This window comes from Drosophila obscura, unplaced genomic scaffold (genome assembly GCF_018151105.1).
Source record: "Drosophila obscura isolate BZ-5 IFL unplaced genomic scaffold, ASM1815110v1 contig_200, whole genome shotgun sequence".
Classification (NCBI taxonomy): domain Eukaryota; kingdom Metazoa; phylum Arthropoda; class Insecta; order Diptera; family Drosophilidae; genus Drosophila; species Drosophila obscura.
The window spans coordinates 7,245,659-7,271,272 of NW_024542791.1; the positions used below are offsets into that span (position 1 = coordinate 7,245,659).

At 48.2% G+C, this 25,614-nt stretch overlaps 6 protein-coding genes across 9 annotated transcripts; 1 reads left to right on the forward strand and 5 right to left on the reverse strand.

The window, feature by feature from the left end:
- Positions 1-14,654: 14,654 nt before the first annotated feature.
- On the reverse strand, positions 14,655-16,515 carry LOC111074407. The gene is made up of 2 exons (XM_022367161.2): positions 16,325-16,515; positions 14,655-16,265 (listed from the first exon to the last, which is right to left on the reverse strand). The coding sequence occupies exons 1-2, from the start codon at positions 16,357-16,359 to the stop codon at positions 14,840-14,842; spliced, it is 1,461 nt and encodes a 486-aa protein (XP_022222853.2). The 5' UTR covers positions 16,360-16,515; the 3' UTR covers positions 14,655-14,839.
- Positions 16,516-16,692: 177 nt separating this feature from the next.
- LOC111074401 lies at positions 16,693-18,187 on the reverse strand. Of its 2 annotated transcripts, none has more exons than XM_022367156.2 (3): positions 17,998-18,187; positions 17,262-17,684; positions 16,693-17,193 (listed from the first exon to the last, which is right to left on the reverse strand). In XM_022367156.2, exons 2-3 carry the CDS (start codon positions 17,682-17,684, stop codon positions 16,723-16,725), a joined length of 894 nt encoding a protein of 297 aa, XP_022222848.1. In that variant the 5' UTR covers positions 17,998-18,187; the 3' UTR covers positions 16,693-16,722. The 2 variants fall into 2 exon arrangements, with proteins under 2 accessions (XP_022222848.1, XP_022222847.1); XM_022367155.1 differs by lacking the exon at positions 17,998-18,187 and adding an exon at positions 17,864-17,966.
- Positions 18,188-18,551: 364 nt separating this feature from the next.
- LOC111074399 lies at positions 18,552-21,254 on the reverse strand. The gene is made up of 2 exons (XM_022367151.2): positions 20,750-21,254; positions 18,552-20,689 (listed from the first exon to the last, which is right to left on the reverse strand). The coding sequence occupies exons 1-2, from the start codon at positions 20,849-20,851 to the stop codon at positions 19,067-19,069; spliced, it is 1,725 nt and encodes a 574-aa protein (XP_022222843.2). The 5' UTR covers positions 20,852-21,254; the 3' UTR covers positions 18,552-19,066.
- Positions 21,255-21,547: 293 nt separating this feature from the next.
- On the reverse strand, positions 21,548-23,130 carry LOC111074400 (retinoid-inducible serine carboxypeptidase-like). 3 transcript variants are annotated; one of them, XM_022367153.2, is made up of 3 exons: positions 23,028-23,130; positions 22,128-22,946; positions 21,548-21,847 (listed from the first exon to the last, which is right to left on the reverse strand). In XM_022367153.2, exons 1-3 carry the CDS (start codon positions 23,077-23,079, stop codon positions 21,552-21,554), a joined length of 1,167 nt encoding a protein of 388 aa, XP_022222845.2. In that variant the 5' UTR covers positions 23,080-23,130; the 3' UTR covers positions 21,548-21,551. The 3 variants fall into 3 exon arrangements, with proteins under 3 accessions (XP_022222845.2, XP_041449691.1, XP_022222846.2); XM_041593757.1 differs by lacking the exon at positions 21,548-21,847 and adding an exon at positions 21,918-22,098 and having other exon boundaries at positions 22,158-22,946; XM_022367154.2 differs by lacking the exon at positions 21,548-21,847 and adding an exon at positions 22,047-22,098 and having other exon boundaries at positions 22,193-22,946.
- Positions 23,131-23,248: 118 nt separating this feature from the next.
- Positions 23,249-24,417, forward strand: LOC111074403 (ras-related protein RABA1c). The gene is made up of 2 exons (XM_022367158.2): positions 23,249-23,492; positions 23,558-24,417. Exons 1-2 carry the CDS (start codon positions 23,313-23,315, stop codon positions 24,011-24,013), a joined length of 636 nt encoding a protein of 211 aa, XP_022222850.1. The 5' UTR covers positions 23,249-23,312; the 3' UTR covers positions 24,014-24,417.
- On the reverse strand, positions 24,065-25,347 carry LOC111074402 (vesicle transport through interaction with t-SNAREs homolog 1A). The gene is made up of 2 exons (XM_022367157.2): positions 25,151-25,347; positions 24,065-25,078 (listed from the first exon to the last, which is right to left on the reverse strand). Exons 1-2 carry the CDS (start codon positions 25,242-25,244, stop codon positions 24,483-24,485), a joined length of 690 nt encoding a protein of 229 aa, XP_022222849.2. The 5' UTR covers positions 25,245-25,347; the 3' UTR covers positions 24,065-24,482.
- Positions 25,348-25,614: the final 267 nt, after the last annotated feature.

Consider the following 25,614-nt stretch of genomic DNA (forward strand, 5'->3'; position numbering starts at 1 on the left):
CCAAACCTGGGAGCAGAGCAGAGGTCTGCACAAGTTCTCGCTGTCTGTCTCGCTGCATCCCATTTGGGGAGAGACTGTGGCCTAGTCGTCTCTTTCGGGAGCATGGCCCGCAGCTAATTAATTTGCCATTTGTGTCCCATTAGCGTAATTGTCTGTCAGCCGGAACGCGCCTTGTTCTCCCCTTTGACATGGCTAACGGCCGACGACGACGACGACAGTTGGACAAGCCACCGGACTGGACATGCAACTGGACCTGGACCGGCTTGGAGGAGCTGCTGCTGCTGGTGGTGGAGTGAAGTGGAGTGGAATGGCCAACCTTTAACTGCATTTTATGTGTCACCATTGTGGCCGTCACCCGTCTACGTCGCCGTCGCCGTCGCCGTCGTCGCTGATGATAATTTGCATACGACTGAATACATGTTTCGTCTCGTACACCCCGAGACGATGGCCATTCATTTAGCCTTCTCCTGGCGCCTTCTCATTGGAATAGGCGTGCCGTGCCGCCAGCAGCCCACATCGGTGTCTAATGGCACCCATCAGTCTATGGGAACACCTGCAGGTAGCCCACGCGGCAACGCTCCCTCTACCACTCCCACTCCCAGCCACATCCAGAGCTAGCCAAGACACACGCAACGATTGCCCAGACACCGCCATAAATGAGCCCGAAACCAGAACATTTTCCTGCATTAGAGATGGGAGATGGGAAAAGTGGGAGTCGTGATTTCTAACAGCAATGGAAACAGTGCAAGTGAAGGCTCAAGGAGAGGGGAAAAGAAGGTTATGTTTCCTAGCAAAAACGCAGGTTAATTGGAAACTTCTTCAATCCCTTAACAAGAAATTTGTTTATCCCTCCACGGCTGGAGTAAGTTTTCTTCCTAGTATTTTTTTCTCATAATTTCTTTCCACTTTCCTGCTGCAATCAATTCCTTTAAGTATCTCTGGAATACCGAATCACGATGCAGAATTTCTGCGGAGTGCAGCTGCAACACTGTCGCACACCGCACGATCACGATCCGCACCGATCTCGAGGGGGCTGGCTGTCGGCTCGTTTGCCTTTTAAAGGCAAGTCTACTCGTCGCTGGTGGAGCGGGTCTAAGAGCAATTGCCGTAGATTGCTGGCGCAGATGTCGCCAGTGCGAGTGCTGGTCCCAGGTCCCGGGTTCCAGGTCCAGGAATTGTGCCTGGCATTGCGTGGCGGCCCTTTCGAGGCAGCTGCGGTTTGGGGCAGACACAGACACAGGCCCACGCACTTGTCTGGCCGCCAAGTAAACAAAAGGCCGCCAAGCAAACTCAATTTGCGGCCCAGGACGGAGAGGGGAACGGGCAGCGGGGCAGCAACACAATGTTGTTGGTGTCGGTGCCGTTGCCGGTGCGTGGGCGCTGGCCAGGGCGTAGGCCAAGTCACGATTTGGTCAATCAAGCTTCGACTTTAGCTCATTTCAACTCCTATTTCAGATCCATCTTCCTCTTCAATTTCATCTCTGCATCTCTGCATCTGCGCAACTCAAACTCCCAGCTGTAACTTCAGCACACATTTTCCATATGCAACTGCAGGGGCTTGGGGTTAGCTTTATGATCGCACCCCAGGAGTATGGTTGCCCCGCCGCCACCATGCTGAGTCCTCTGCCCCGGACATCTCATTAAAGTTTCGCCTTTATTTTCGGCACGGCTCGGGCGCTATCTTATCATAAAAATGCAATTGCTTCAACACCTGCGAGCCGCATCAAACACGCATTAGCACTCTGATGGAATTTCTCCTCATTTTTCACCGCTCACAGAGACAGAGACAGAGAGGGAGAGAGAGAGATTTCCATCCCGTCCAGCGGCTGCCGCATAAATTTCAATCAGCCTTAATAAACTGCAAATATTTTTTGTTTTTTGGGGCTGGCTGCAGCTTTTGGCATAAAATATTCGCAGCATGAAATTAATGGAGAAAACAAAAACAAAATGAGGAGCAAAAATTGAGATGCAATCGAACTGGGTCCGGGTTGCTGCAGGAAGGCCCGAAATATCGGCGAAAGATTGCAAGCAGCAAGAATTTTTAAATATTATTCTTAAGCTGCCGCCCTGACTCCCCTTTCCGCCCCCCTCAAATTCCTTTTGATATCTCCAACGGCCTCTGCAGTTTCCACTTTTAGTAACCATAAAAATCATCCAATAAGTTGTTCCAATTTCGTTCTTCGATGAAATTTATGTGGCCTGCCACTCAGTGCGACTCGAAAAGCCCGCAAGTCATTGTGATTTCAATTTGAGAGAGTCCAAGTCCGTGTCCGAGTCCGAGTCCAAGTCCCAGCCCTAGCCTCAGCTCCAGGTGCCTGGACCTTGTGGACCTGGAGCCCAATGTCTGAGTGCGTTTGCGTGTTCCTCATCATTTGTTTGCAATGAAAATAACACCAACATAAACAACAGAGAGACAACAGAGGCAGTGGGGACCAGTCCCAATTTCGATATTGCCACTGACAGAGGCATTAAAATGCACAAGACCCGCTGCGCTTGAGCTTGGACTTGGCCGATTGCCGATGGCCGCAGTCGATTTCGATGTCCATGTCCATCCATGTCCTGGCCAGGCGCCACACCCTGCTGGGGCCCAGGTCTGTATCCAAATCAAGAGTGGGAGCCCCAACCAACCGCCATCTAAGTTATGTCAAAGGCCGAGGCTGAGTCTGACTGGGACAGTTCCTTAATTGAATTCTACCTCTGTCTGTCGAGGGTTCTGCCGTGCTTGCGTGCCGCCTGCACATCATTTTAGAGCCGAAAGACCACAGAAATGCTCATCATTTGTAAGTTCCCGAAGAGCGAAAGAAATCAATGATATTATTGCGGGTTTATTTGCAAGATGCGTTGCTCAGCTAGAAGGGCTGTCCAGTTGGCTTGGCTCGACATCTTGACTTATATATTTGTGTATTATCGAGAAAAAAGAAGGCTACTTTTGGTACAAGTTCTGCTGCTCTCTCGTTCGAATGTATGTACATACAAATTTAACTAAAATTCAGTGTTTAATCGGGAATAATTCCCAGTGGATTCTTGTCGTTGGCTTAAAGTTTAAGTTGAATTCCCATTCCCTGTTAAAGCAGCAATATTTCGTTTAAGAGCCATTTGTAATTTGAGTAACTTTTATTTTTTGGGCTACTGTTTGGCTCCCAAGTTCTGCTCTGCTTTTTATTGGCACCAGACGACTCTGGCTGATTGAGACATTATGGCTGCAGCTGACACGCCATCATCTGGAGTGCCAGTCCCATCTCCATGCGCCAATCTCTGGGCTGCTGATGTGTCCACTGGGTGCAAGTCGAGGCTTAGATGCAAGCGGCTCAAATTACCAGCTGACCGAAATCATTTGGCTGGCCGATGGCTCAATCGGATCCAATTACCATCCCGTCCGTGGTAGTTGGTCTATGAGTGGGGGAAAGGCTGTCCAACGATCGACAAAATTTCGCAAACTTTGGCCTGGAAGCCAATTAAAAAGTCATTAGGCAAAAGGCTTGAGCTTTAGCTTCCACTCCAACCAATTGCAGGCCGAGAAGGGTTCGAGGGTAGAGCAAGGAAGGCTTAATTGCCGGTTTGCCATGACCATAATGCCCGGCGGGGCAGAGAGTCTACCTGGGAGGAGGAGAGTGAAAGGTGCAGGCAGTCCGAAATCACTTTCAGCACGTGGAGCTGGAGACCAAAATGATGGGCACTTGCAGTAAACGAAATCGTTTAGGCCCGGCTTAGGGGGTTGAGGAGGATCAGCAGGGTTCGTGGTGGGTAACGTGGATACCTGGAAGACAGAGGCTGGCAGCGATTTGATGGCAATTAAAGCACCCATCGACCGACCCGGCCAGCCCGACCGTTCAACCATCCCATGTCCATGTCCTAAATGTGTTCAATTTAAATTAACGATCTCAAACGGCGCAGAGGGACACCGACAGTGGGTAGGGGTGGAGGGGGGCGGGTTGCCAGAGGCAGAGGTAAAGTTGCATCAACATGCAACCGATTCGCAGTTGCAAAGCTTCCAGTTGCAATTAAGCAAAAGTTTTATTTAAATTGCTGGCGCTGGTTGTTGCCCGGCCCGGCCAAGCCAGCCTTCAAGCCATCGGGAAGGAGGGGAATCAGCCTCCTCTTCTGGAGTCGAAAATTTTGGCGTGTTTATGGCCTGTAACTGCCTTCTTCTCCTGCTGCTGCTGCTGATGCTTCTTGCTGCTGGTAATTCTGGTCAGAAGCACACGCTTCCAGCTTCCAGCTTGCAGTTCCATTTCCATTTGCCAATCCCTACGACGAGCAGAGTTTTCCTTCCATTCGCACATGTGTTTGCTAATTTCTGCGTGCAATTCGAACATTAATTAAATTGAACATTTTCGCTATAAATTGTTTGCTTAATTGCCATTTAGGGGGGGGGACGGGGGGAGACAGGGACAGTGCTCTCTCCCTGGATTCGGATTTGGATTTGGATATGGGGGGTGGGGGATGGGATCCTCTGTGATCTTTGGTCCTCGGTCCAGATTGGCGGCGGCACGTTGGCATTTCAATGCAGTTGGCAGTGCGGCGGCCATAAATAAATTAAAAGTCCAAGCAAAATGACAGCAACAAGATCGGGAAACATCAGAACAAGAGCAGTGCCACATTGGTATTGGGAGCAACAGCAGGAGCTGCAGATGGGATGGGGCAGCGTTGGAACATCAGCATATGGTCTCGGTCATTCAGATTATTAATGATGGCGGAAGCAAATGCGGCGCCTTTTGATAATGTGTCCCTGTTGTTGCCTCTGCCACTGGCACTGCCGCTGCTGCTGCTGGTGCTGTCCAAAATGCTGACAAGACTTGTTGCAGTTGCCATTGCTGTTGTTGTTGCTGTTTCAGTGGTTGTCCGTATCTCTGGGAGATGACAAACGCATTGGCATTGGCATTGGCATTGACAATGCAGCAACATGTAAACTGCTTTGGGGTACCATTTTCCTTGGCCAAATTATAGTTAATGCTCTACCATTCGATCGTTGTGTAGCACATTGATGCGGCTGACACATGGCAATAGACGGAAACCCGAGACAGACTCCATGTGGCAATGGCAGCTGGGCGGCTGGGCGGCCTGGGGGCGCCGTTTTATTTTCCCTCTGTACCTTTGGGCGACGCATAACTTGGCACCAAGCTGGCAAATCGTTTTCACTACCAAATAAAGCATTCAATGCTGTCTGTTGTCTGTTTGTCTTTGGCTGTACAAAACCCCAATAGTGCCACACAAATGTCTTTAGAGGGGGCTGAGGTGGGCTCTGGGTCTGCCTCTCAAGCGGAGGCTGTGGTGCGTGGTCTGTGGCATGGTCTGTTCTCGTTGCTGCAGCTCCAATTCGAATTCGCATTCTCCTTATTTTTATTTTGTATTATTTTATCTTTATTTCTCCTTTCGTTGTTTTGCATGTTGTTCAATTTCAATGGCGCCAAATCTTGGCCGTGGGCCGCAGACGCCATGCCACGAAAGTTGTTGCAGACGCAACAAAATCCTTGGCTTTGCTTGTTGCATTCAATGTTGCTGCACTCCCCATGCTGCACTCCATGCTGCACTCCATGCTGCTCTTGTTGTGGCGGCTGGCCATTTAGGCCGCGGGCAGGCAGATAGTTACGATTCTGTAGATACTCGGAATACTCCGCGTAGACAAAACCAGATAACCAAAGAAAGATATCTGAACCCAAAAGGCAAGGGGCGAGCCAACGCAATCGGAGGCAGCCCGTGACTCCATGGAGGGCGAGTTTTGGTTCATTTTGTTGCGTTTATTTTGGAAAATGTTAAGCAAAATTATTCACGAAATTGATTTGAGATTATTTTATGGCGGGGAACTGAGAAATAAAAGCAAGCATCTCTATGGCAATACTCCTGTATTTCCACTTGGTTGGATGGTACTATGTTCTGCATCTTCTTTGAAACTCAACAGTTTTATTCTCTGACTCTTCTTCTATTCCCTGTCCCTCTTGCAGCTCAATGCCATAGCTCAGAGTACGATTTTAAGCCACTCTGCTCCCACCATTTAGCTTAATTGTGTATCCCAGTCTAAGCCCCAACCCGCATGCCCCTCAGCGCAAACAGTAGACAGACAAGACAAATTTGGCCCAGTTAGTCGCAATTAGAGCAGGCTCGAAGGAGCTTTGAGCTTCGGCTTTGGCCATTTGGCAGGTAATCGCCGGCCACATTCCCACACAGCCAACATAAAAGAGCTTTGAATGCGTTTCCTGTTTCATTGGAATAACCCAATCCCAGATCCACAATCAAATTAGCCAAAGAAATGCGAACGTGAGAACTTCAATTGAACTTGAAGAGTGTTAGACGAGGGTCGGTTCTGTTCTCTTCTCTTCTGTACAAAAAGGACAATGGATGGGTAGATTCCCGAGTAGGACTCTCTGATTGTGTGTTCCCTGCGTATTTCTTGTTTGTTTGATTATCGCAGCTACTTTTGGGGGCACGGGCACCTGCACAGAAGCTTTGCCACCTCTTTGTCCTTTGTTCGCGAGCGACATCGCGAACTGAGACCAGCTGCTCTTAATTTTCAATAGTAAATAATAAAATCAAATTACATTTGCGTTCAATTTGCAGCTGCAGCCATTAAAAATCAATAAAAAATGGAAAACAATTTTATGCATATCGGAATATATATAATTTTGTCCATAAATGTTTGTGTGTGTGTGCGAGCAATTAAATATCAATTAAAAACTCTGCTACCAGCAGCAGCGGCAGCAGTGGCATGGGCAGGCGAATGCAACTGCAAATGCACACGCACTGCGCCCGAAAACGGCAGAAAAATGGAAACGAAATCGAAAGACTCAAGACACAAACGCGCAACACAAACTGCAGTTCACCTTCGAACGCAGCGCGACTCTGACTCCTCGCAGCATGTTGCACACATGTAAATTATAAACATTTAACGCAATTTATGGCGACCGACAAACTTTATTAAATTTTTGCGAATTTTGTTTGATTATTTTTCCTCTTTTTTTCCGCTTGCTCGCAAGTTCAAGTCGTTTGTCATTCGCACACCCCGTTGAAGGCAACGCAACCACAGGCTCCACTGCAGCAGCTGGGCAGTTGTTGTGGCATTTGCATAAACGAATGCCCCACCAAATGCCTTCTGACACATTTGGTCGGCGGGGCGGTTCCACAATTAGAATCCGGCCTTTTAATTATGTGGAAAACGTCTCTCAGACCAGACACAGAAAGCCAACGGCGGTCGAGGCGACTGACGGAGAATGAACGACTGGAGTCGGTCAAGTGGTCGGCGGTCGGCATTAAATCCACTAAATGTCTGAGTGTAATTGCCCCTGGCCGATGTTCAATTAAATGGAATTGAGTCATTAAGCAGATATTGTTTGGCATTGCCCACCAGGGCCTCAGCATTACGATATGCTGCCTCTGATCCCCAGACTGAAGGAAAGAGAGAGACTGGCCAGGGTAGACTGGAAATTGGGTCAAGTCTGGATGTAAGCTAATAATATAGGGGCTCTGCAGGTGCCTCGAGGGGGCCCACTTAAGAGAAGGATATTAAATAAAGCTAGTGAGAAGATTATTCGAATGTATTTTGGATAAATAATGTACAACATTTACAGACCAGTCTAATTAATTTCTGTTTTTATTACCCAAGTATTTAAGGTACGTGCTAGGAGTATTTATTTCTCAGAGAGTATACATTTAAACAATACCCAAAAATTACGTTTCTGCATTGGAACTGCTTTTGGAATTTTAGAAGCCGCCTTCAGTTCCCGTTGCGACTTGGAGTTTTCGCATGCAAAATGAATATAAATAAAATGCCCATTGGACAGACGAATTGAAACTTTTTTTCCCATGACCTCGAAAGGCGCTGCTTCCAAGACGCAAACGAGAGGCTGACCACAAAATCCAAAGCAAAAGCCAGACCAAAAACCAAAGGCAAAGGCAGAAAATTCAAATCAGTTGCCTCGCTGGAGAGCCTCAGACTGGGACTGGGACTGAGACTGGGATTTGAGACCGTGATGACGGCCAACTGTGACGACGTGACGTTGAAATTAAATTAACTAGACTAGAGAAGACCCAGCCAGGCAGTCAACCAGCCAGACGCGCAACCACTTGACCAAGAGCAGCGGCAGACAAGTTTTTTTTTCGGCTACCAAGAGTGGAGGACCGTCCGAGCTCTGCTCTGTGGCCAACTCTCTGACTAATGCACGACGACGGGTACGCTGGACAGAGACAGGGAACGAGTGGAGTGGAGTGTAAATTGTTTAACATTTAGGCAGCTTCAATTTGCTGCCAGGGCCATCAGCGGCGTTGTCCGAGCAATTTGTAGCCATACCTCGTAATGCACAATATTAATGCAGCGGCGCAGCACAGTCGCAGTCGCAGCCCCGAAGGCGACAATTTTGATTAAAATGCCATTTAGCTAAAGCTGAAGTCGAACATGGGTCGGGTTGGGTCGGAGCAGAGGCAGATCCCAAATAAAGTAATCCCCCATGATAGCCGCCGCCGCCGCCTTAAGCCGCCTCCAAGTAAGTCACTAATTATGGTCGTAATGGACGTGGATTAATCGGAGTCGAGTCCAATCCCAGGGTTTAATTTGGGGGGGGACATGTGATTGGCTAAGGTATTACCACTGGAATATTATTTTTATATCTGCAAAAAGTTCAAACTACTTTCACAATCAATAAAATTACGTAGAAAATATCCAAATCGGAACAATGCTCTGCTGATTGTTGATTTTTTCTCAGTTGTTGAACTTAAGTTGCAGTCTGGAGGGAGTCCCCGTGCTCGTCCCCATCCCCATCCTCGTCTGAACCTGAACCCGACACGTAGCCCAGGCTCCAAGTGCAGCTCCTCCTCTCCGACAGTTCAAACTGATTTCAGCCACAAATCTCTGGCACGTAGCCGCAAATTGCGCGCCACAGGGTTCAGGTTCAGGTTCGAGTTCGGATTCGGATTCGGGTTTTTAGCTTTGGGTTGGGGTTCAGTTTCAGATTCACCTTGGAGAGGCCTTTCGAGAGGCTGGGCAAATCAATAATAATCGTATTGACTGAGTGCAGCAATGCAGATCAAGAGGTCGCATCGCTGCTGCTTTTGCAGAGATTTGAATGGCATACAGTGCTCAGATGATGGGTCCGTTCCGTACTCCTGGCGGCCCAGCAGTCGTCATAACTCTTGCCAGATTGCAACCGCAGAATGCAGACAGAACAGAATGTAGTCTGCAGTCTGCAGACGGCAGTCGGTGGACTTGCCGAAAGGTCAGCGCGATCATTTCCGCATGATTACCAATGCAATTCGTTTGCGACTCGTTCGGGCTTTTGCCAAGAGATCTCTGCTCGGAGTCGGAGAGCAGCTCATAGTCAGAGAGCAATGATCACGAGAGCGCAAAAGTCGCTCCAAGTCTCCACTGGATCTCTGAAGCTCAGGCTGGGGTAATGGTTGCGCATGCGCCGTGGCGGGGCAATGTAGGAACTTGTTTCCAGGGGATCAGAGGGGTAACAAAACCCCTGCTAAATTGTGGGAAGGAGAAAAGGTGGTGGGTTTTAGCGGCCTGGGGTTAAGCCTGGGGTAAAGTCTACACAGATACTCATTTCCCCTTTACACGAAGGAGAGGAACTATGTGGATTCTCTCTCATATGCAAGGGTTAGGGGTAATAATACTCCTCTTCGTTTGAAGAGAACGATCTCTACTGCCGTTTTGAGGGTTAAGGGGAAATACTTCGCCTATAGAGTCCCGAATTGTGTGGGAATCAGACACACGTGTATTGCATTTCTGTTGACTTGGAACTTGGGCAGCCCACTCAACAATAAGCCCACTGATAGGGCCACTCAATGATGATCGATGATCGATGACGAGCGGTGTGGCAGGCTCCTCTTAAGTCCCCACCGACGGGCACTGCAGATATCAGTGAGTAATTTTTGTGGGCCAGAGCTGATCAGCGGCCCGTGCACCTATCATAAGTGGCAGATTTCGCAAATGAAGCTGCGGCAGAGTCCCATCGCGGGGCCATTCAGTATCTCTCGATAGGCCAGAGTCGAAAATTTTGCAACTGCCTGCCGTCCGTTGTCAACATATCATTTGTCACTGCGGGAATCGATAGAGACTCCAGCCACGAACTGGTGGTGCCCCCTTGGCTCTCTATGACCAACGGCATTTGGCCGGGATCCGGCTGCGCTTGTGGCTATCGATGTTATTAATGAAGTTGCCAAATGCCGCATGCCAGCTGGTGGGGGGTGGGAAGAGAGTCAGCCGCATGGGCAATTAAACTGCTAATTAAATGACTGCCACAGTAGCCGGCCATTGGCTGCAGTAGCTGCTGTACAGGAAGCTCCTCCTCGTTCACGGAATCGACTGCGAATGTGTTGTATTCCCCGTTATCGGGCAATGCCAATCGGCCAAAAAAAAAACACCCGAAAAAAAACAGAAACAAAAGATATACGTTTTAAGCCGCAAGATGCCTCATGAATTGCAGCTTCGCTGGACTTGAAAATGCGACGCGACATTTTCTGGGCTGCGTTCGGATGCTGCTGCTGCTGCTGCCACTTCATTAAGTCCGAATTGATGAGTTCAATTAGGCAACAAGGCAAGGCAAGGAGAGCCTCTCTCTGCCAGTTCCATTCCCAGCTACCGTCTCCCAGCTCCCAGCTCTCATTCCCCCGATTCCGAAGCAGCTGCACGTCCCAGTTCTCGGTCCCATTCCAGTCAAGTAATTAGCGCAGAGATTTTTTTTTCAAATTTCCAAAACTTGTTGGCCAGCGAAGCGATGCGGTGCCCCCAAATCACCTGCCCCACGACGGTTTCACTTTCGCAGGATTGTGAAATCAAATGAATATGAAATTCCGCTCGCAGTTTCCGTTTGCCCAATTCATTCGTGATTGCAGCTGCTGTCGGGCATTCGTCGAATTTTGGCTTGTCTCATATACTCGCATATTTTTGTAGCCTCGCAGATATATTCGGGAGTCCTTAATGAGCTCGTTTTGGAAATGGTATTCCCGTGTTAAAACATTGATTCGATTGGCGCGCTTAAAAGGTGTCGCCGACCATAAACCCAAGCCGAAACCCAACTGAAATCGAAATGGTCAGCTTTTGTGGTTATTTTTTTTTTTGTGGGTTATTCATTTGGTCATAAAAGTTTTGGACCCAAAAAAAGAAAGAATGAAACATATAGAGAGAATCAAAAGGCGCCGTATCCTTTTTTGTTCGGCTATCATTAACGCTTCATTTTGTGAGGCTCTCTGGCCTGGCCTGGCCTGGCATCGAAAGCCGAAATTCGCTTATTTTTTCAGCTGCTCTCGGACTGTCAGCTTATGGTTTAATTTTAATAGGTAATGCCCGTTTAGCAGCGCGGCCCCAAATGGCTCTCAATTCATTAAGATTCGGCCATATATATGGATATATCTGTATCTGTAACTGTCGCTGATTGTGCATCTGCTTGAGTGGAAGGACGGTTCTCAGTCCCACACTTGGGCCGTGGGCCGTGCGAAAAGCATTTCAGTAATTTCAAAATTCACAAAGCTGCAAAATGTGCGAAGAGAATTTTTGATCATGTAATTGCTGCACCACTTTCCACGACTCCACTCCACACTCAAAACGAACAAAAGAAGCTCGGGAAGAGACCAAAAACTGAAAGTTCTCGGTTCGTTTGACACGACACGCCCCCCTTAGAGCACCTTACAAGAATGCCATTCATCTCCTCATTTAAATCTTTGAATCTCTCCAATCGGTTGGGAATTTTGCAAGCAAAAATATTTCCACCCGTTTGCGGCCTCTCGCTCTCATGGCTTTCCACTGACATCACTCTTCCCATTAGCCGACCAACGACCAACAAATAATCCCGCATTTAAGTTCACACGACACTCGGACGATGAGAGTAGCTAGTCCCACCCTCACATGGTCTCAGTTTCATTCCCCGATTCCCATTCCCAGTCCCATGAGCAACTGTTGTGGTTCTCGTGTGATTCTCTCTGAGTCTCTGAGAAGCAACAGCCGTGTGGCCTGGGCCGTGGGCCCTGATAAGCCCGCGGATCGGATCGGATCCCACCCTAATGTCTGGCCTCGCACCTGCGATCCATTGGATGCCATACGATTCCCATTCCCGGGGTGGTTTTCGACGCGTGCCTCGCCTGTGCACGGAGTACGCGTTTTCTATGTATATTCTTTTTGTGTGAGAACAGACACAGTTTGTTATTGTTGCCTTGTTTGCATCACATTTTGGGCGCAACAAAAGGTCGCACAATGCAGGATAATAATGATGGGAACAGCACACAATTTGGATAAATTTCATTCAGATATAATTGAAATTAGTTCAAGGTGCCATTTCGAAGAGATTCCACATACCATTGATGAGGCAGGCAAATGTCGCAACTCTTTTAATTAGAGATAGAGATCCCTCTGATATCTAAATTGAAGCTTTCTTAGCCCTGGTTGTAGCGCCATTGATCATTCGCTTGGTTTAGATGTTCCATCCACTCACTTTTAATGGATTATTCGTTGTATACTCGTATTTGGTATTGTATCGTATTCGCTGCTTAAATTGTAAATATTTCCCATTAACTTGGCAATCAATTCGTCGTCCAAGCAGGGCCGTCACAGACAGCCGACTGACCTCTCACTGCTGTGGATGTGAAGCCCAATTGCTGGCCGTTTATCGATGGCGCTGATCCCGGGCCAGTTTTGGTTGAATGTGCCTCGTCGTGCCACAAGGGCCTAGCCTCGGACAAAATTGCCATCATTTAAGCGGCAGTTTAGGCCGAAATGCCAGTGTTTTGCTTTGGTGAGCTCTCCTTTCGGTCAGCATTTGTTGTATGGAACTACGGGAACAACGGAACGGCTGCCATCAACTTGAAGAAACAAAACTAACAAAACAGAGAAACTAACAAACGATATCAACATCATCATCATCGTCATCGTCATCGTCATGGTTCATCTGTGGAGGGGAGAAAGAGCTGCGGGCGATACTAAATTTTTGTTTCTTGATTTCGTTGCACCAAAAAAGGCAACGGCAACTCCCATTAAACCTCCCAAAAAGGCAAAAAGGCGCCGTGTTGCAGATTGTTGTTGTTGCTGTTGCAGATTGCTGGCGCCCACCACGATGAGGGAACGTCAGCGTAGGAGCAACAGAGAGCCACCAGGGCAGTGGCACGCCCAGCCCCACGCCCACCAAGCAAACATTTGTGGCATATTCTCAGATTTGCTTAGGCCTCGACCTGGACCTGCACCCCATTCCAATTCCCATGCACGGCCCATCCTTGGCTGGGCGCAAGTGCAACTGCAACAGCATCAGCATCATTAAAGCAGCTGCATTTAATTTCAATGCCCATTTAGGACGCGGCCCGCCAACATTTGCTCCAAGGGCCGCTTTTCCTCTCTGCAACATCGAGGCTGCGACTCTGTCAGCGGCAGCTGCCACAGCTCCGACTTGGACTGGGACCTGCCCCTGTCTGGCCCCCACCGATCCACGCATTTCTTACAACATTTTTGCCGCGACTAGTTCTCAGCCAACACGATTGTGCCCCATCGCCCAACCCCACTCTGCCCTCACCATCACCCTCCCCCTCGATGCAGCGACTGCTGATGCTGCGCTGCTGCTGCTGCTGTTGTTGTTGTTGTTGTTGCATCAATTAAAGCTGCGCTTGATTTTTCAGATGCGTAGGGCGGACGACAGGTGCAAAGTGCTACAACAGCTCAGCCCCATCCACAGCCCCAATCCCCCAACTCCCAGTGATTTGAATTTTTCCATGCGGTTTCTTGGACTAGCAGAATTACAAGTATAAATACCACCAGGAGGGGAGCAGAACAGGCTCCAGTTGAAGCAGGGACTGAGGCTGGGGCTGGTTGTGGGACTGGGCCACAGGTGCAGTGGTGTTGGCAACAGCTGGGGCAAATCATTTGCAAACGCGTTAAGTGCATCGCCGGATGGGCGGTGACGATCTCAGCATACAATGAATGATATAGGCATCCATAATATGATTCAATGGCTATACTCGTAGGCCAGTCAGAACTAGGGGTATGGGTATGCATGGCTGCAATAAAAATTCGATTTTGTTCTCGAAGCCTGCGAGATGAGAGGATTACGCGAATTTTCTGAGCGCAGCAGCCATGGTAGAATCACATCATCTTAGAGAGCAGGTAAGTAAGACGCTCCTCAAGATCCGTTATTAAAGGTCCATTTATTTTGCGATTTTTATTCTTTACGGCGTTTATGGCATTTTCAAAGGTCGAATTAAATTATGATCAGACATTTTCGGTTAAACACAGTGGGAGGGAATGGATTTCCTCCTGCAAGGGCAGGTAGGTCCTGCGTAAAAAGTATGACTTTGTTGGGTCGGAAAAGAATTCAATTGTTCCTTTGACTGAAAATAATATTAGGGTTTCATTTTTATTTGCGTTTGGCTGTACAAATTTTCGCAGGTATCGAGCTAAACAAACTATTTTAGAACGAAAATTAAACATAAATGAACTGCAATTTCGAGCTATAAGTGCATATTCGATGTAAATACATAGATAAAGAACGAAAATCGTCATATAATGATGCTTCAATTTACGATGATACGAGTAATCGTATATATTATAATATATAATATAATATAATATAATATAATATAATATAATATAATATAATATAATATAATATAATATAATATAATATAATATAATATAATATAATATAATATAATATAATATAATATATAATATATAATAATTATTATACATATAATAAAGCCTCAAAAGGGCACACATGGCGTAGCGTAGTCTTTAAGCCCACAAATAAATTCCTTATTCTCTACAAATAAACATCGTAGGCTCGATTAAAAACAAAACACGTTAATTCCGACGCTATCCCAGACGAACGAACGAACGAATAGTTCTTCCCAGCCGTTCCAGCGACTTTTGTTAATCGAGCGAAAAGTTATGGAGATTCGCTGCATTCCAGATCATTTGCTCTCTTGTCTGGAGGCTGTGACGTAGCTGGTTAATGAGCATCAGCGCTTGGGAATTTCCTTGGCCAACCGAGAAGTGTGCCACCTCGTCTAGGAGCAGTTGGATTGTTGGCAATTGAAGATACACACTTGGGTTGGTACGAGTTAACTGAATTGATTGCCTTTTGGCCATACCCTGACCATCTTCTGTTGTTGTTTCGCATTCTTTTCGCTTTCGATTGCCAGCTGAGCTTGTGGAGTCTTTAGATTTTGCAGGTTGGTTTACAGGCCCATCAACTATCAGAGTATTTTCAAGTGGTGCCAGAACATTACCATTTAGTACAAGGTCATTGCGTACTCTTATGGTGGGCGTATCCTGAACCTTGTCAGCGGTGATGCTGATCCTCTCGTTGGATTTTAGATTTGATCTTTCGGCGCAGACTGTCTTGCTAGGTCCATCTGGTGCCTTGCTTCTGATGGTGATGGTGCTTCTGACTTCGTTGGCTATCAGCTTTACTCGGCCAGTGCGTTCTTCTGTGGTGGGTTCCTCTGGTGCCTTGCCATGGGTGATGCTGATCCTCACTTCGTTGGATTTCAGATTTGATCTTTCGGTGCAGACTGTCTTGGTGGGTTCATATTGAGCCTTGCCTTTGACGATGCTTCTGTCTTCGTTGGCTTTCAGCTTTACTCGGCCAGTGCGTACTTCTGTGGTGGGCTCGTCTGGCGCCCTGCCAGTGGTGTTCTTGTCTTGTTTTGATTTTAGTTCTGATCCGTTAGGTCCTTTTTGTATCTTGCCAGTGATCTCGACTTCTTTGGCTGTCGGTTTTGGTCGGATTACTCTCGGCTTCAATCGAAACTTCAATTTTTTCGCATACTGCTTTATTGAAGTCTGGCTGAATCTTTTAGCAATCTTTTTCTTAGCGACACGCTGCTTTAGAGTTTCTACATCAATCTTTCCATCAATGTGGTCCGCGTAGTCCTTTAGATTTATATCGCCCAGCTCGTCATCATGGATGATTAACGAGGCTGCTTTTGATTGAATGTATTCGCTGTCAAGTAAACTGTCTAGACTTTGGCAAGTCTCTGCAGGTTCATCTTCATCACTACAGAGGTCAATCACGAATGGCGGAGGTTGGTCTGGGGCTGCTTCGGTTGCTGGTTGCTTGGCAGGACGAGTCTCAATTACACTGTCAGCCTGCTGCACCAATGCTGTTTTCGGAGGAACTGTATTCTCCCCATTTAGCCGTGTTATCCAGCTGCCAACCCATGCCATTACGTCCTCGTATGAGGACGCAGGTAACTTTTTCTTAATCTCTTCCTGGCATTTACTGGCCAAGTGATGACCATTCGGACCCTTGATGATCTTGAAGTGCTCCACTCTAAAATCAAACAAATGTTTCCTGGAATAAAATGGATATATGTAACTAATTTCATCTAATGCCAGTAGAATATTACTTACAAAGAGATCTTGCTCAGCCCCTGGCAGCTCTGCATCTTCTGAAGTTTTGACTACCTGCTGCTCGGAATCGTTATGAAAATGTTTAGCTGTGTCCTTTAAAAGTGGAAAACTATCTTCACACTCTTGTTCCTCCACGGCACAGCATCATTTAAAAAACAACAAACAACCAAACAATTTTGTTTGCGTGCAAATAATACTGACCCTCAGAAAAATACCGACACAGATTCCAAAAATACACCACGTTGTGGTATTTTGATGGTCGCGCAAAACTCGACATTATGCTTTACAGCACTGACGCTGAGTCTATGGTGGGGGCGGGAAAAATTATAACGACACAGTTTTCAGTATTTACATCTCTTAAAATGTATATTATTAAATTAGTTTTATAATTATCAGATCTACAAATGGTTTCCCACTGAGCTGCGCTGTTCGCCGCGGTTTATTCGCAAGTTTCCCATGCAGCCTTCAAAGAGAATATCGGCGATGGCTTTTCGTGCCAAGATTCTTTGCGTCGGTGCCATCTCTTCATACTGAACAGCCCAAGACTTGGCCAGCAACTCCGAGGACTCGCTTAAAGCTGGAGGAACGTCTGAACCATTTGATCGCCTTCCCACAGTTAACGCCGCGTTCGTGGAGACGTTGCGGTCCTTGTAGTCGGATGTGCTAAAGCCACAAGTTTCCGGCTTGACATCGTCGTCTCGCGGGTGCCTATCGGTATCCATGGGTTCTCCGTCCTGCTCGATGATCTCAATTTTCGGACTCAGCAGAGAACTCCCCTCCGATTGTTGCGTGCCTGGCTCTGGTAGGTAGCTGCCTATGGTATCATTTGTTGGCCAGTCACTCACGGTATCCAGTGGGTCCGATGAGGCCTGAAAATAAGCAATGCAATCCATTGTAAAACCAACTGCAAATAACGCCCAATCAATTATATACTAACGTCTCTCCCAAATTCAAATCTCGTCTTTTGTTTTGTGATCGCCGCTCCGCGAACCTTCCTGGTTCTGCCTTGTTGGAATGACTCCTGGGTGAGGAGGAATCCCATATAATCGTAGAACCAAAGCGTGGGCTTGCACAGATCCGAATGAAATCCCAGTTCCTTTTGCTTCAGAATCCGCATCTGCTCTCGCCGGTAGTTCGTTCGGAAGATGTTGATGCGACGCCCAACTTCAGTGCGCGTTGCATTCGGCTGGATTTCCCTTAGCTTCGCCTCCAGCCGCTCGTAGGCCTTGTTTCTCAGCTCCTTGTTTCGGTAGTCGACATGGTTGGCATCCCAGAGCTGCGGCATTCCCTGATAGAGTGCCAAGAACTCGCGCCAAAACTGACGCTTGCCAGCGCTGAAGCGGTCAGGCAAAGACGTCATCTTAGCACGAAACGAAAGAGTTAAATAAAAGTTAATACAATTGCCATCTTAAATTTGCTTAGGGGTATTCAAAACGAGTGCAGAACCAACAATAATGTCTTTATAGCCTTGATGTGTCGCTATATTTGCGAATTAATTTTGTTTTAAAATAATAAATATTAAAATACAAAAATACAAACACGCATCAGCTGTTGGCTGGAATGTAGACTCTTTTTGTGTAAAATCATAAAAATACCAACAACAAAAATGCAGTGCTGGAAAACACCAGGAACATGGACGAACATGAAAAACGACTCTACTTTTGCATACATACCCTGGAATTAAATGCTGATTTTGTGTTGTTTTGTTGCTACAATCTCGAATTCCGTTTTAAACAATACGACGAAAACACCCTCGATGGATAAAATTGGACCGACCCTCACGATTCAAGCAGCAATCATGAACTGAGACTCTGATGTAGACGCAAACAGCACCGGTGTGTGTGTGTGTGTCAGTGTTCGATTGAATGATTGATTAGTTTTCTGACGGCGTGGATTTGTGCATGTATGCGAGGGTTGTTTGTGCGCTATATACATACAGAGCCAAGTCAATCAATCAACGACCCCAGGTTTTTGTGAACGTCTGGAAATGCGCAATAATACAGATATGGCTGCTCTGAATCTAGAATTTCACAATTTTTAAGAATTCCCATTGCATGTGTATTGAACTCCTACGGGGCCTTTGGGAGGAGCGCCTGGCCAGATGCCAGTTTGGACCAGTCGTCTGGCTAAGGGCAGACATGCGCACATCATTTCACACATGTGAATCTCGCAATCATCATGCCATAATTAGGCGCTACCCATATTGATGTTGATTGAATGATTGACATGCCATATGAAAAATGCTCAACTTTATTCGAACTGTATACGTTTGTATATTCTTGACACGCACTCTCAGACAGCGCCCACCATTCTCACACGCACACCACACCACACACTCTCAGGTGCAATCAAAACAGATGTTTGATTGGTGAGAGCGGCAGCCCGGCCGGACCACCATCTATCCGGCAGCTAAGGGCAGACCTGCGCACTGGCTATACAGCGCATATATTTAGCCGACTTTTTGTGCTGGCCATGAATAGGTGTACACACATCTACACATGTACATGTCTGAATCTATATATATGTAGTGCATAGGTACTAATATTCCATATCGAGATTGTAACAATGACGCAAGGAACGAAATGATTTCGGTTTAGTGTATTTGGTTCGAGTACAAACTAGATATGTATACCTTACGGCTAGTGATTGAGTGCGTCTTCGAGATGCCTGGCTACGAACTAAGCTTAAGACTGGCTTGCTCTTTGGCTGAAGCATATTATGGTTCCCTGACTCTGAATTATCCTACGATAAGGCGTCATCCACCTCCCGCATAACCTCATCGGCTCGGGTGATCAGACCGATCAGACGGTAGTTCCCCTTGTGGAGAGCGAATTGCTCCAGTAGTTTCAGGTACTTTCGTGCATCGGCACAGCTGATGACGTTCGTCCCACTGGCGGATTGTCCGCCGTTGTTGTTATCGTCATGGTCCATTGGTTGACGACGCTTGATGCCTTGGCGTGCGACTGCCGGCGCCATGGTCAATGGTGGCATCGGTGGCAGTTTTGGAATCCCCTCGGCTGACGGGCTCAGCCTGCGCTGGCGCATTTGCTCGATGTACTCCATTTCGTTCTCCACATTGGCGGCCAGGACTTCGGCCAACGATGTGACACTGGAGCGCCCTCCGTTGGCATCGTCCTCAAGATCATCTTCTCCAAGTGGCTCCTCCTTGATGCGCATGACAGGTTCCGGCTCCGGATCAGGTTGTGCTTTGGATGGTGCCATAGCCTCTGCTACCTCCATATCTGTTTCCGTCTCCTCCTCGGGGTCTTTCGGCTCCGCTTTGATGTCCTTTTCCTGCTTGATCTCGAGCATGGGTGCAGGCACTACTGGACCCTTCTCTGGCAGCTGTGGCTGCAACGACGGACGCTTCGTTATGCTCTGGGCCAACGTAGCCAACGGTATAATGGTCATGGTCATTGGTTGTGCCCCACCGGTGGGTGGCTTTGCACCTGGTGGGAGAATGGGCGTGGCCAGCAGCACCTTCTGCGACGTACCAGGCAGTGTGTTGGTGTTGAGCGGCAGTGGCAGCCTGACCAACTGAGGCAGTGGGTGGACGGCACGTGCCAGATTCAGTTCGCTCAGCGATGGCTTCACATCCTCCTCCTCTTCCCTCTCACTAATGTCGCCGCCATCCACATCGACCTCATCGTCCTCCTCGCCTGCATGACTGCTGAACGTGCTTGGCAGGCTCACTTCCCCGTCGTCCTGATCCTCCTCCCCTTCGTTCTGCTGGTTCGTACTGTCCAGAGGCTTGCACTCCGACGTTACGTCCTTCACAATGTCCTTGATCTGGACCGAGTGACTCTGGGTGTAGCCGATCTTCAACATCTTTGTGTCATTGTTTTCGATGCTGTAGGTACTGCGGAACTTGTCGCACCACTCCTGGTGGGGGAAGAAGTGTGCAAGCCCCATGGAGCTCTTGAACTGCAGCGCCATCTTCTGAATGAGGCCGTCGGAGATTATAAAGTCCTTGTAGTACATCATGCGCCGAATCCAGTCGTACACTGCCTTGCCCAGCATCGACACCCTCATCGTCTTCGTCTCCATCGTGCCTGCGTCTTGGGTGCGCCGCGTCCGCTGCTCCCAGGCGTTCATGATCTCCTGACGCTGCTGCACAATGCGCTTAATCTGGTCAGGACTGCAGTTAAACAGCCGTCCGACGTGCTTGTAGACTGGGAGGCGATCGTACTCCCGCAAGGCAGCCACCTTCTCGTTGAGAGCGAGGACGTTCTTGCGCTTGATGCGGTTGTCGAAGGCTACCTTCTCGGCGGCAGATAGTCGGGGCAGATAGTCGGGCGTCGTGGTGTATGACCTTTGTGTGAGAGTCGGCCCTTTGGGCTTCACGACGGCATCCACGTCGATTACCTGGGGACAGCGAATCGCATGAGCTTGGGGCCTCAATCATTGCAATCATTATCGACTCACCTTATCCTTCTTGTCATCCTTTCTGGAGGGCTGTGCATGTGCCTGTGCCTGTGCCTGGCTGCTTTGCTCCCTCTCCCTTCTGCGTTTTTCACGAATCCGCATTTTGTTGCTGCTTTAGCTGGGAACCCGCGCGCCTCTGGCGAGTGTTGCAAGACTCAATTTACAGTTGTTTGCTGCGCCCACTCACCCTCTCTGGCTCTCTGGCTACGATTATGCGCGTTGACTGCTTGAAAACGTCGCCAGCCGCCAGTTTTATTTCATTTTCATTGCATTCACCTGGCAATTTTCTCAAACCTTTCGTGTGGCCACCAACAAAGTCGATTATAGTATTTCTATGGTTTTTCAACGACGCTCAGTTGCATGCGCTGTGCTGTTTCGCCTAGAACTGTTAATATAAAAATAGCTGCTTAGTGCCGCGATGTACGTTGTTCTGTTCTTCTCTGGCGAATGCGCAGCGTGGCGGTCGATGGAGAGAGCGAGAGAGCGCGATTTCGTTCTGCGCCGGCCTGTATTTCGCTGATAAGCGTGCGGGAGTAAGTAACTGATGCAAAGAGTGTGAGAGAGAATAGACAGGAGAGAATGAAGCAAAGCGAGCGAAACAAAACAAAAAGCAATGCGGAGAGGGTGGAAAAAATACACGAACGGCGAGAGATGGTGGCTGTGTGTGTGTGTGGTTGAGAGAGTACTTCTTTCTGCGCATGCGACAACTTTACTGTTACTGCATCTGATCGCACGAAATTCGAAATTTTTTAAATAAAAACGCCCCACTTCTGATATAATCGTTAGTTTTATTGACAGACGCTTAACCAAAGTTGGTGAATTTGCGCAGAATGTAAGACATGGCTGCCGGATTATCGGCGGGCACCATGTGTCCCGCACGATTCACCCAGAAGATGCTGAAATTTCCAGCCGTCTTCTCATAGCCCTCTAGGACACGATCCACGGTGATGCCAACACGCGAAGCAGCCAGGTAGGACGCCTTGTCCGTCCACTCCATGTCGGCAATCCAACTGACAGCTCCTGGGGTGGCACAGATCAGGTCCAGGCCGTCGGAGAAAACACCCACTCTGACGGTGGTGTTGCTCAGCAGGTCACCTGCTGAAAGCAAAAGGACTCAGCTGTATGAAAGAAGATCCGGGCACAGACAAGAGTCAGCCCTTACCAATGTGGACGGCAGGCTTTCATGAAATCACCCATTAGCGAGGAGAAGGTTGCGCTGCTCTATGCGCCCCACTTGACGCCGGTGGTGATGTTGAGGGCCTCTGTGACGGGGCCCTGCATCAACTCCTCGAGAAGCTTGTCCCGATCCTCGTCAATGTCGTAGTGCATTAAAGTGCGGTACATGAGCTCTGCCAGGAGAAATGATTGAAAAACTCACTTTTGCTTTGACCAGGTTTCATGATTCTACCCTCTTGACTCATGGGCATTGACCTCAGCACGTACTTATCGCCAAGCGTCGCTGTCTCCACATGGTATATGTCGACGCCCTTCGACTCACAAAGCACCACCGACTGCGTGGAGCTCCACTGTAGTGTGGCCAGGGTCCAAAGCTCACGGTCTACATATCTCTTGGTCGATGCGGCCGAAGACTCGATCTTGTCATGGCCATCCGTATCAACGATGCCCAGCTGAAGGAGGAACGAAGCCCAGGAGAGCACGGAATCGATGGACGATGTCCACAGATCACCCAATCCAACCGACACCAAGTTACTATCGATCTCACCGCGCTGAATGGCATAGTACAGCTCCAGAGCGAACTCTGGGGCCATCTTTCCGCCGTAGCTCTCGCAGAAGATGTGCGAGGGCACAGCCTTGAACTCCGGATGATTCTCATAAAAGCCCTTCATCAGCTCCACCAGATCCAGGGCGATCTGCTTGTTCGTCGTCGTATAATACGATGAATTGTCGACGCAGCTGAAGCCACTACCCACGGGATTGTCGATGAACATCACGTTCATGTCTTTGGCCCAATTCCACTCGCGGTAGCTTCCGTCAAGCTTCAGCGGCCCCAGCTCCTCGAAGTTGTCATAGCCAGTAGACGAGGCACCTGGTCCTCCTTGCAACCAAATGGCCAGGGGACGTTCCGTGTAGCTGGATACATTGGCCGTGGTGTAGTAGAGCCAATAGAACATGTGGGCGCCTGGACGTACGTCGACGAATCCCCAATCCTGATCTCCCGGTCCATATCCGGCCTTGCCTACGGTTTGCAATTGTTTGTGTGAGAGACAGCTAGATAGATAGATAGATCGTAGGACGGTGATTTATGGACGCGACTTACCATGTGCCAAGGCCGCGAAGCACGCAAGCAATATCACTACCAGGCCAGTCATCTTTTCCACTTGGCACTCATACGAGCTGAATGGATCACTTTGAACATGGCCGCGGCGGTGGGGCTCATTTTAAGGGAAAATCTTATCTATTCAGCCCGCGTAAGCAGTTATCGTAAGCACCTCTGTGGAATTCGAGCAGTTGTGGGTCTGGCAACGCCATGACCCCTTAACAGCTGTGAGGACTTTGTTGTTTTCCTCTTTTGTGTCTGGAGCTGCAAAATTTCAGGGCAATAATGGCAACTATACGCATACCCAAGCAAAAGGTGATACTCTGCGGCGATTATGGCGTCGGCAAGAGTTCGCTGTTTCGCCGCTTCACCAACAATACATTCGTGACGGAGACAGACCGCAAATCTACACTGGGCCTAGATAATATTGATCGGGAGTACAATGTGGGCGACAAGCAGATTAAGGTGTGTAGTTTCTGATGGTATATGCGTCCAGCTTGCTTAACTAATCTCCTGATGATTGATGGCAGCTCCAACTGTGGGACACTGGCGGCATGGAACGCGTGGCTTCTGTGACCTCTTCCTACTACAAATTTGCAGAGGGTGCAATACTTGTTTTCGCCCTGGACAATGCCGCGTCCTTTCACTCCCTTTCGCAGCACTTGCTGGATATTGTTACGTATGCCGAGAATGCGAAGATCTTCATCTGTGGCAACAAGAGCGACTTGGAGGGGCGTGAGCCGGAAGTCAGTGACGAGGAGGTGGAAGCTTTTTGCGAGCAGTGCCACTCACTGATTAGTGCCACCTACAAGACATCTTGTCGCACCGGGGCGGGTGTTGAGGAAATGTTTCGCGACATATCGCGACAACTGGTGCACGCCAATCGCTCCAAAATGGAGCTGCAGGCTCTCGAGCAGAAAAGCTTCAAAATTGACACAGCCAGTGACCCGACGGTCAACGAGGAGGCCTCCTCCTGCAGCTGCTAGCAGTTGGGGAACATTGAGTTTGGCTAAAGCCAGACTCAATGCGAGCAGAAATGCATTTTTTATTTATTTTTTATTTATTAACGATGCGAATTGTAGGTGCATTATGGGCCTATTCACCTTTGGTTGTTTTTTTTTTACGAATTAATGCAAGATACGTCCCTAAAATGAACACGAAACACCAAACTTTTAACATGAGTCATAGAATAGGAGTAGTAGGTATCTAGGCGCCGCGTATTGCCAAATAAAAAGTACTCGTACATATGTAGATTAGTGCGTAAGTCTTTGCAGCTTTCTCCCACTAGGATTAGCCGTTGGGAACTTTTCCTTTACACACTGGAATACTCGTAGACGTAAGATATTCTAAACAAATAATAAATAATCAATTCACAAAACAGGAATGCGTCAATACGTCTCTAGTGATAAGCTATACTCAAACTATATCATATCAATTGGTTTATCATTGGGCTTACTACGATCTGGCAGCCGAGGAACTCGGGGCAAAGGTGAGATATAAACTGACGCCCACAGCGACTACGAAGCACACACCTACCCCGTATAAAACAACCTTCTCTCTCAGAGCTCTCAACACCATGGTGTTCAGGGTGCGGGAGGCACGGCCGAGATCGGCGTTTGTCTCCCTCAGACGTGCCCGGGCACCCTGCAAAGTTTCGCGCTGATGATGCAGGTCGTTCAGTACTTGTGCGCCCAGAGCCTCGGTCTCCAGGGCTACGCGATAGCCCTCGGTCAGCCGATTGCCAGTGCGCTCAATCTGCTCCGAATTGTCTAGTAGGCGTTGTCGCTGGTCATTATTAATGGACACATCCTCGTAAAAGTCACCGTCCCCACCCAAGTCCAAGGTTGTGAAGGCGTTTGGCTGCTTATCCTTTGTTTGCTTGTACTCCGCCTGCAGTCGTCGTAGTTCGGCTTGGGCCACCTGCAGCTTGCTATTGAAGCTGCTTCGCTGTGAGGGATTCAGCTCTCTTACCTCCAGGCCCATCTGCTCCAGCAGCTCCTGTGCCTCGGGCAGGCTGCCATCGATTTTGCTGCACAGCTCGTAACGGTCACCTGCAGGATTAACAAAAATTTGAGTATCATCCCTGTGTGTGTATGTGCGAAAATGTAAAATCTTTCACTCACTGCTGCTGCTCTGCTGCTGCAATCTCCCTATATGCGCCGTTATCTCCGCAATCAGAGCCGCGTACTGCTGCTCGTACTGTTCCAGCAGCGACATTTGTTGTTAATGTTACACGCGAAGAGTCAGAAGAATAGGGCGTTTAAGCAACAATATGGGGGGCTATTTTTTGCAATGAAGTAAAAACGTAAACATTGGCGTAGTGTGACCGCGTCGCAGGAAGCTGCTAATCTCAAATAGTGCAACGCTGCCAGATGTGGAATATCTAACGGACAAAAACAACTGCAACAACACCAAGTCAGCTCTCATAATTTTTATATTTATGCATTTATGCATTAGCATTTATGCATTTAGCATGTATATTTTAGAAGTATTCTTTTTCATTCTTAGGAACTTAAAGTCTTGCAGCGCGCAGGGTTCTTCGTGGAGATCAGAAACTCCTCCAGCGGTTGCATATGATCCACGGCTT

What these genes read in the sequence shown, in the direction of transcription:
- LOC111074407 (XM_022367161.2), bottom strand. Translation starts at nt 16,359, where the DNA reads ATGCAGAGCTGCCAGGGGCTGAGCAAGATCTCTTT. An exon ending in GGGCTGAGCAAGATCTCTTT is followed by an intron (nt 16,266 to 16,324) that starts GTAAGTAATATT and finishes ATTTTATTCCAG; the next exon opens with GAAACATTTGTTTGATTTTA.
- LOC111074401 (XM_022367155.1), bottom strand. Translation starts at nt 17,911, where the DNA reads ATGATTTTACACAAAAAGAGTCTACATTCCAGCCAACAGCTGATGCGT. An exon ending in CCAGCCAACAGCTGATGCGT is followed by an intron (nt 17,685 to 17,863) that starts GTTTGTATTTTT and finishes TTTCGTGCTAAG; the next exon opens with ATGACGTCTTTGCCTGACCG. An exon ending in GATTTGAATTTGGGAGAGAC is followed by an intron (nt 17,194 to 17,261) that starts GTTAGTATATAA and finishes GCTTATTTTCAG; the next exon opens with GCCTCATCGGACCCACTGGA.
- LOC111074399 (XM_022367151.2), bottom strand. Translation starts at nt 20,851, where the DNA reads ATGCGGATTCGTGAAAAACGCAGAAGGGAGAGGGAGCAAAGCAGCCAG. An exon ending in AGGATGACAAGAAGGATAAG is followed by an intron (nt 20,690 to 20,749) that starts GTGAGTCGATAA and finishes CGCTGTCCCCAG; the next exon opens with GTAATCGACGTGGATGCCGT.
- LOC111074400 (XM_022367153.2), bottom strand. Translation starts at nt 23,079, where the DNA reads ATGACTGGCCTGGTAGTGATATTGCTTGCGTGCTTCGCGGCCTTGGCA. An exon ending in CTTCGCGGCCTTGGCACATG is followed by an intron (nt 22,947 to 23,027) that starts GTAAGTCGCGTC and finishes TGCAAACCGTAG; the next exon opens with GCAAGGCCGGATATGGACCG. An exon ending in GAAACCTGGTCAAAGCAAAA is followed by an intron (nt 21,848 to 22,127) that starts GTGAGTTTTTCA and finishes TTTTGCTTTCAG; the next exon opens with CAGGTGACCTGCTGAGCAAC.
- LOC111074403 (XM_022367158.2), top strand. Translation starts at nt 23,313, where the DNA reads ATGGCAACTATACGCATACCCAAGCAAAAGGTGATACTCTGCGGCGAT. An exon ending in TGGGCGACAAGCAGATTAAG is followed by an intron (nt 23,493 to 23,557) that starts GTGTGTAGTTTC and finishes GATTGATGGCAG; the next exon opens with CTCCAACTGTGGGACACTGG.
- LOC111074402 (XM_022367157.2), bottom strand. Translation starts at nt 25,244, where the DNA reads ATGTCGCTGCTGGAACAGTACGAGCAGCAGTACGCGGCTCTGATTGCG. An exon ending in GCAGCAGCAGAGCAGCAGCA is followed by an intron (nt 25,079 to 25,150) that starts GTGAGTGAAAGA and finishes TTAATCCTGCAG; the next exon opens with GTGACCGTTACGAGCTGTGC.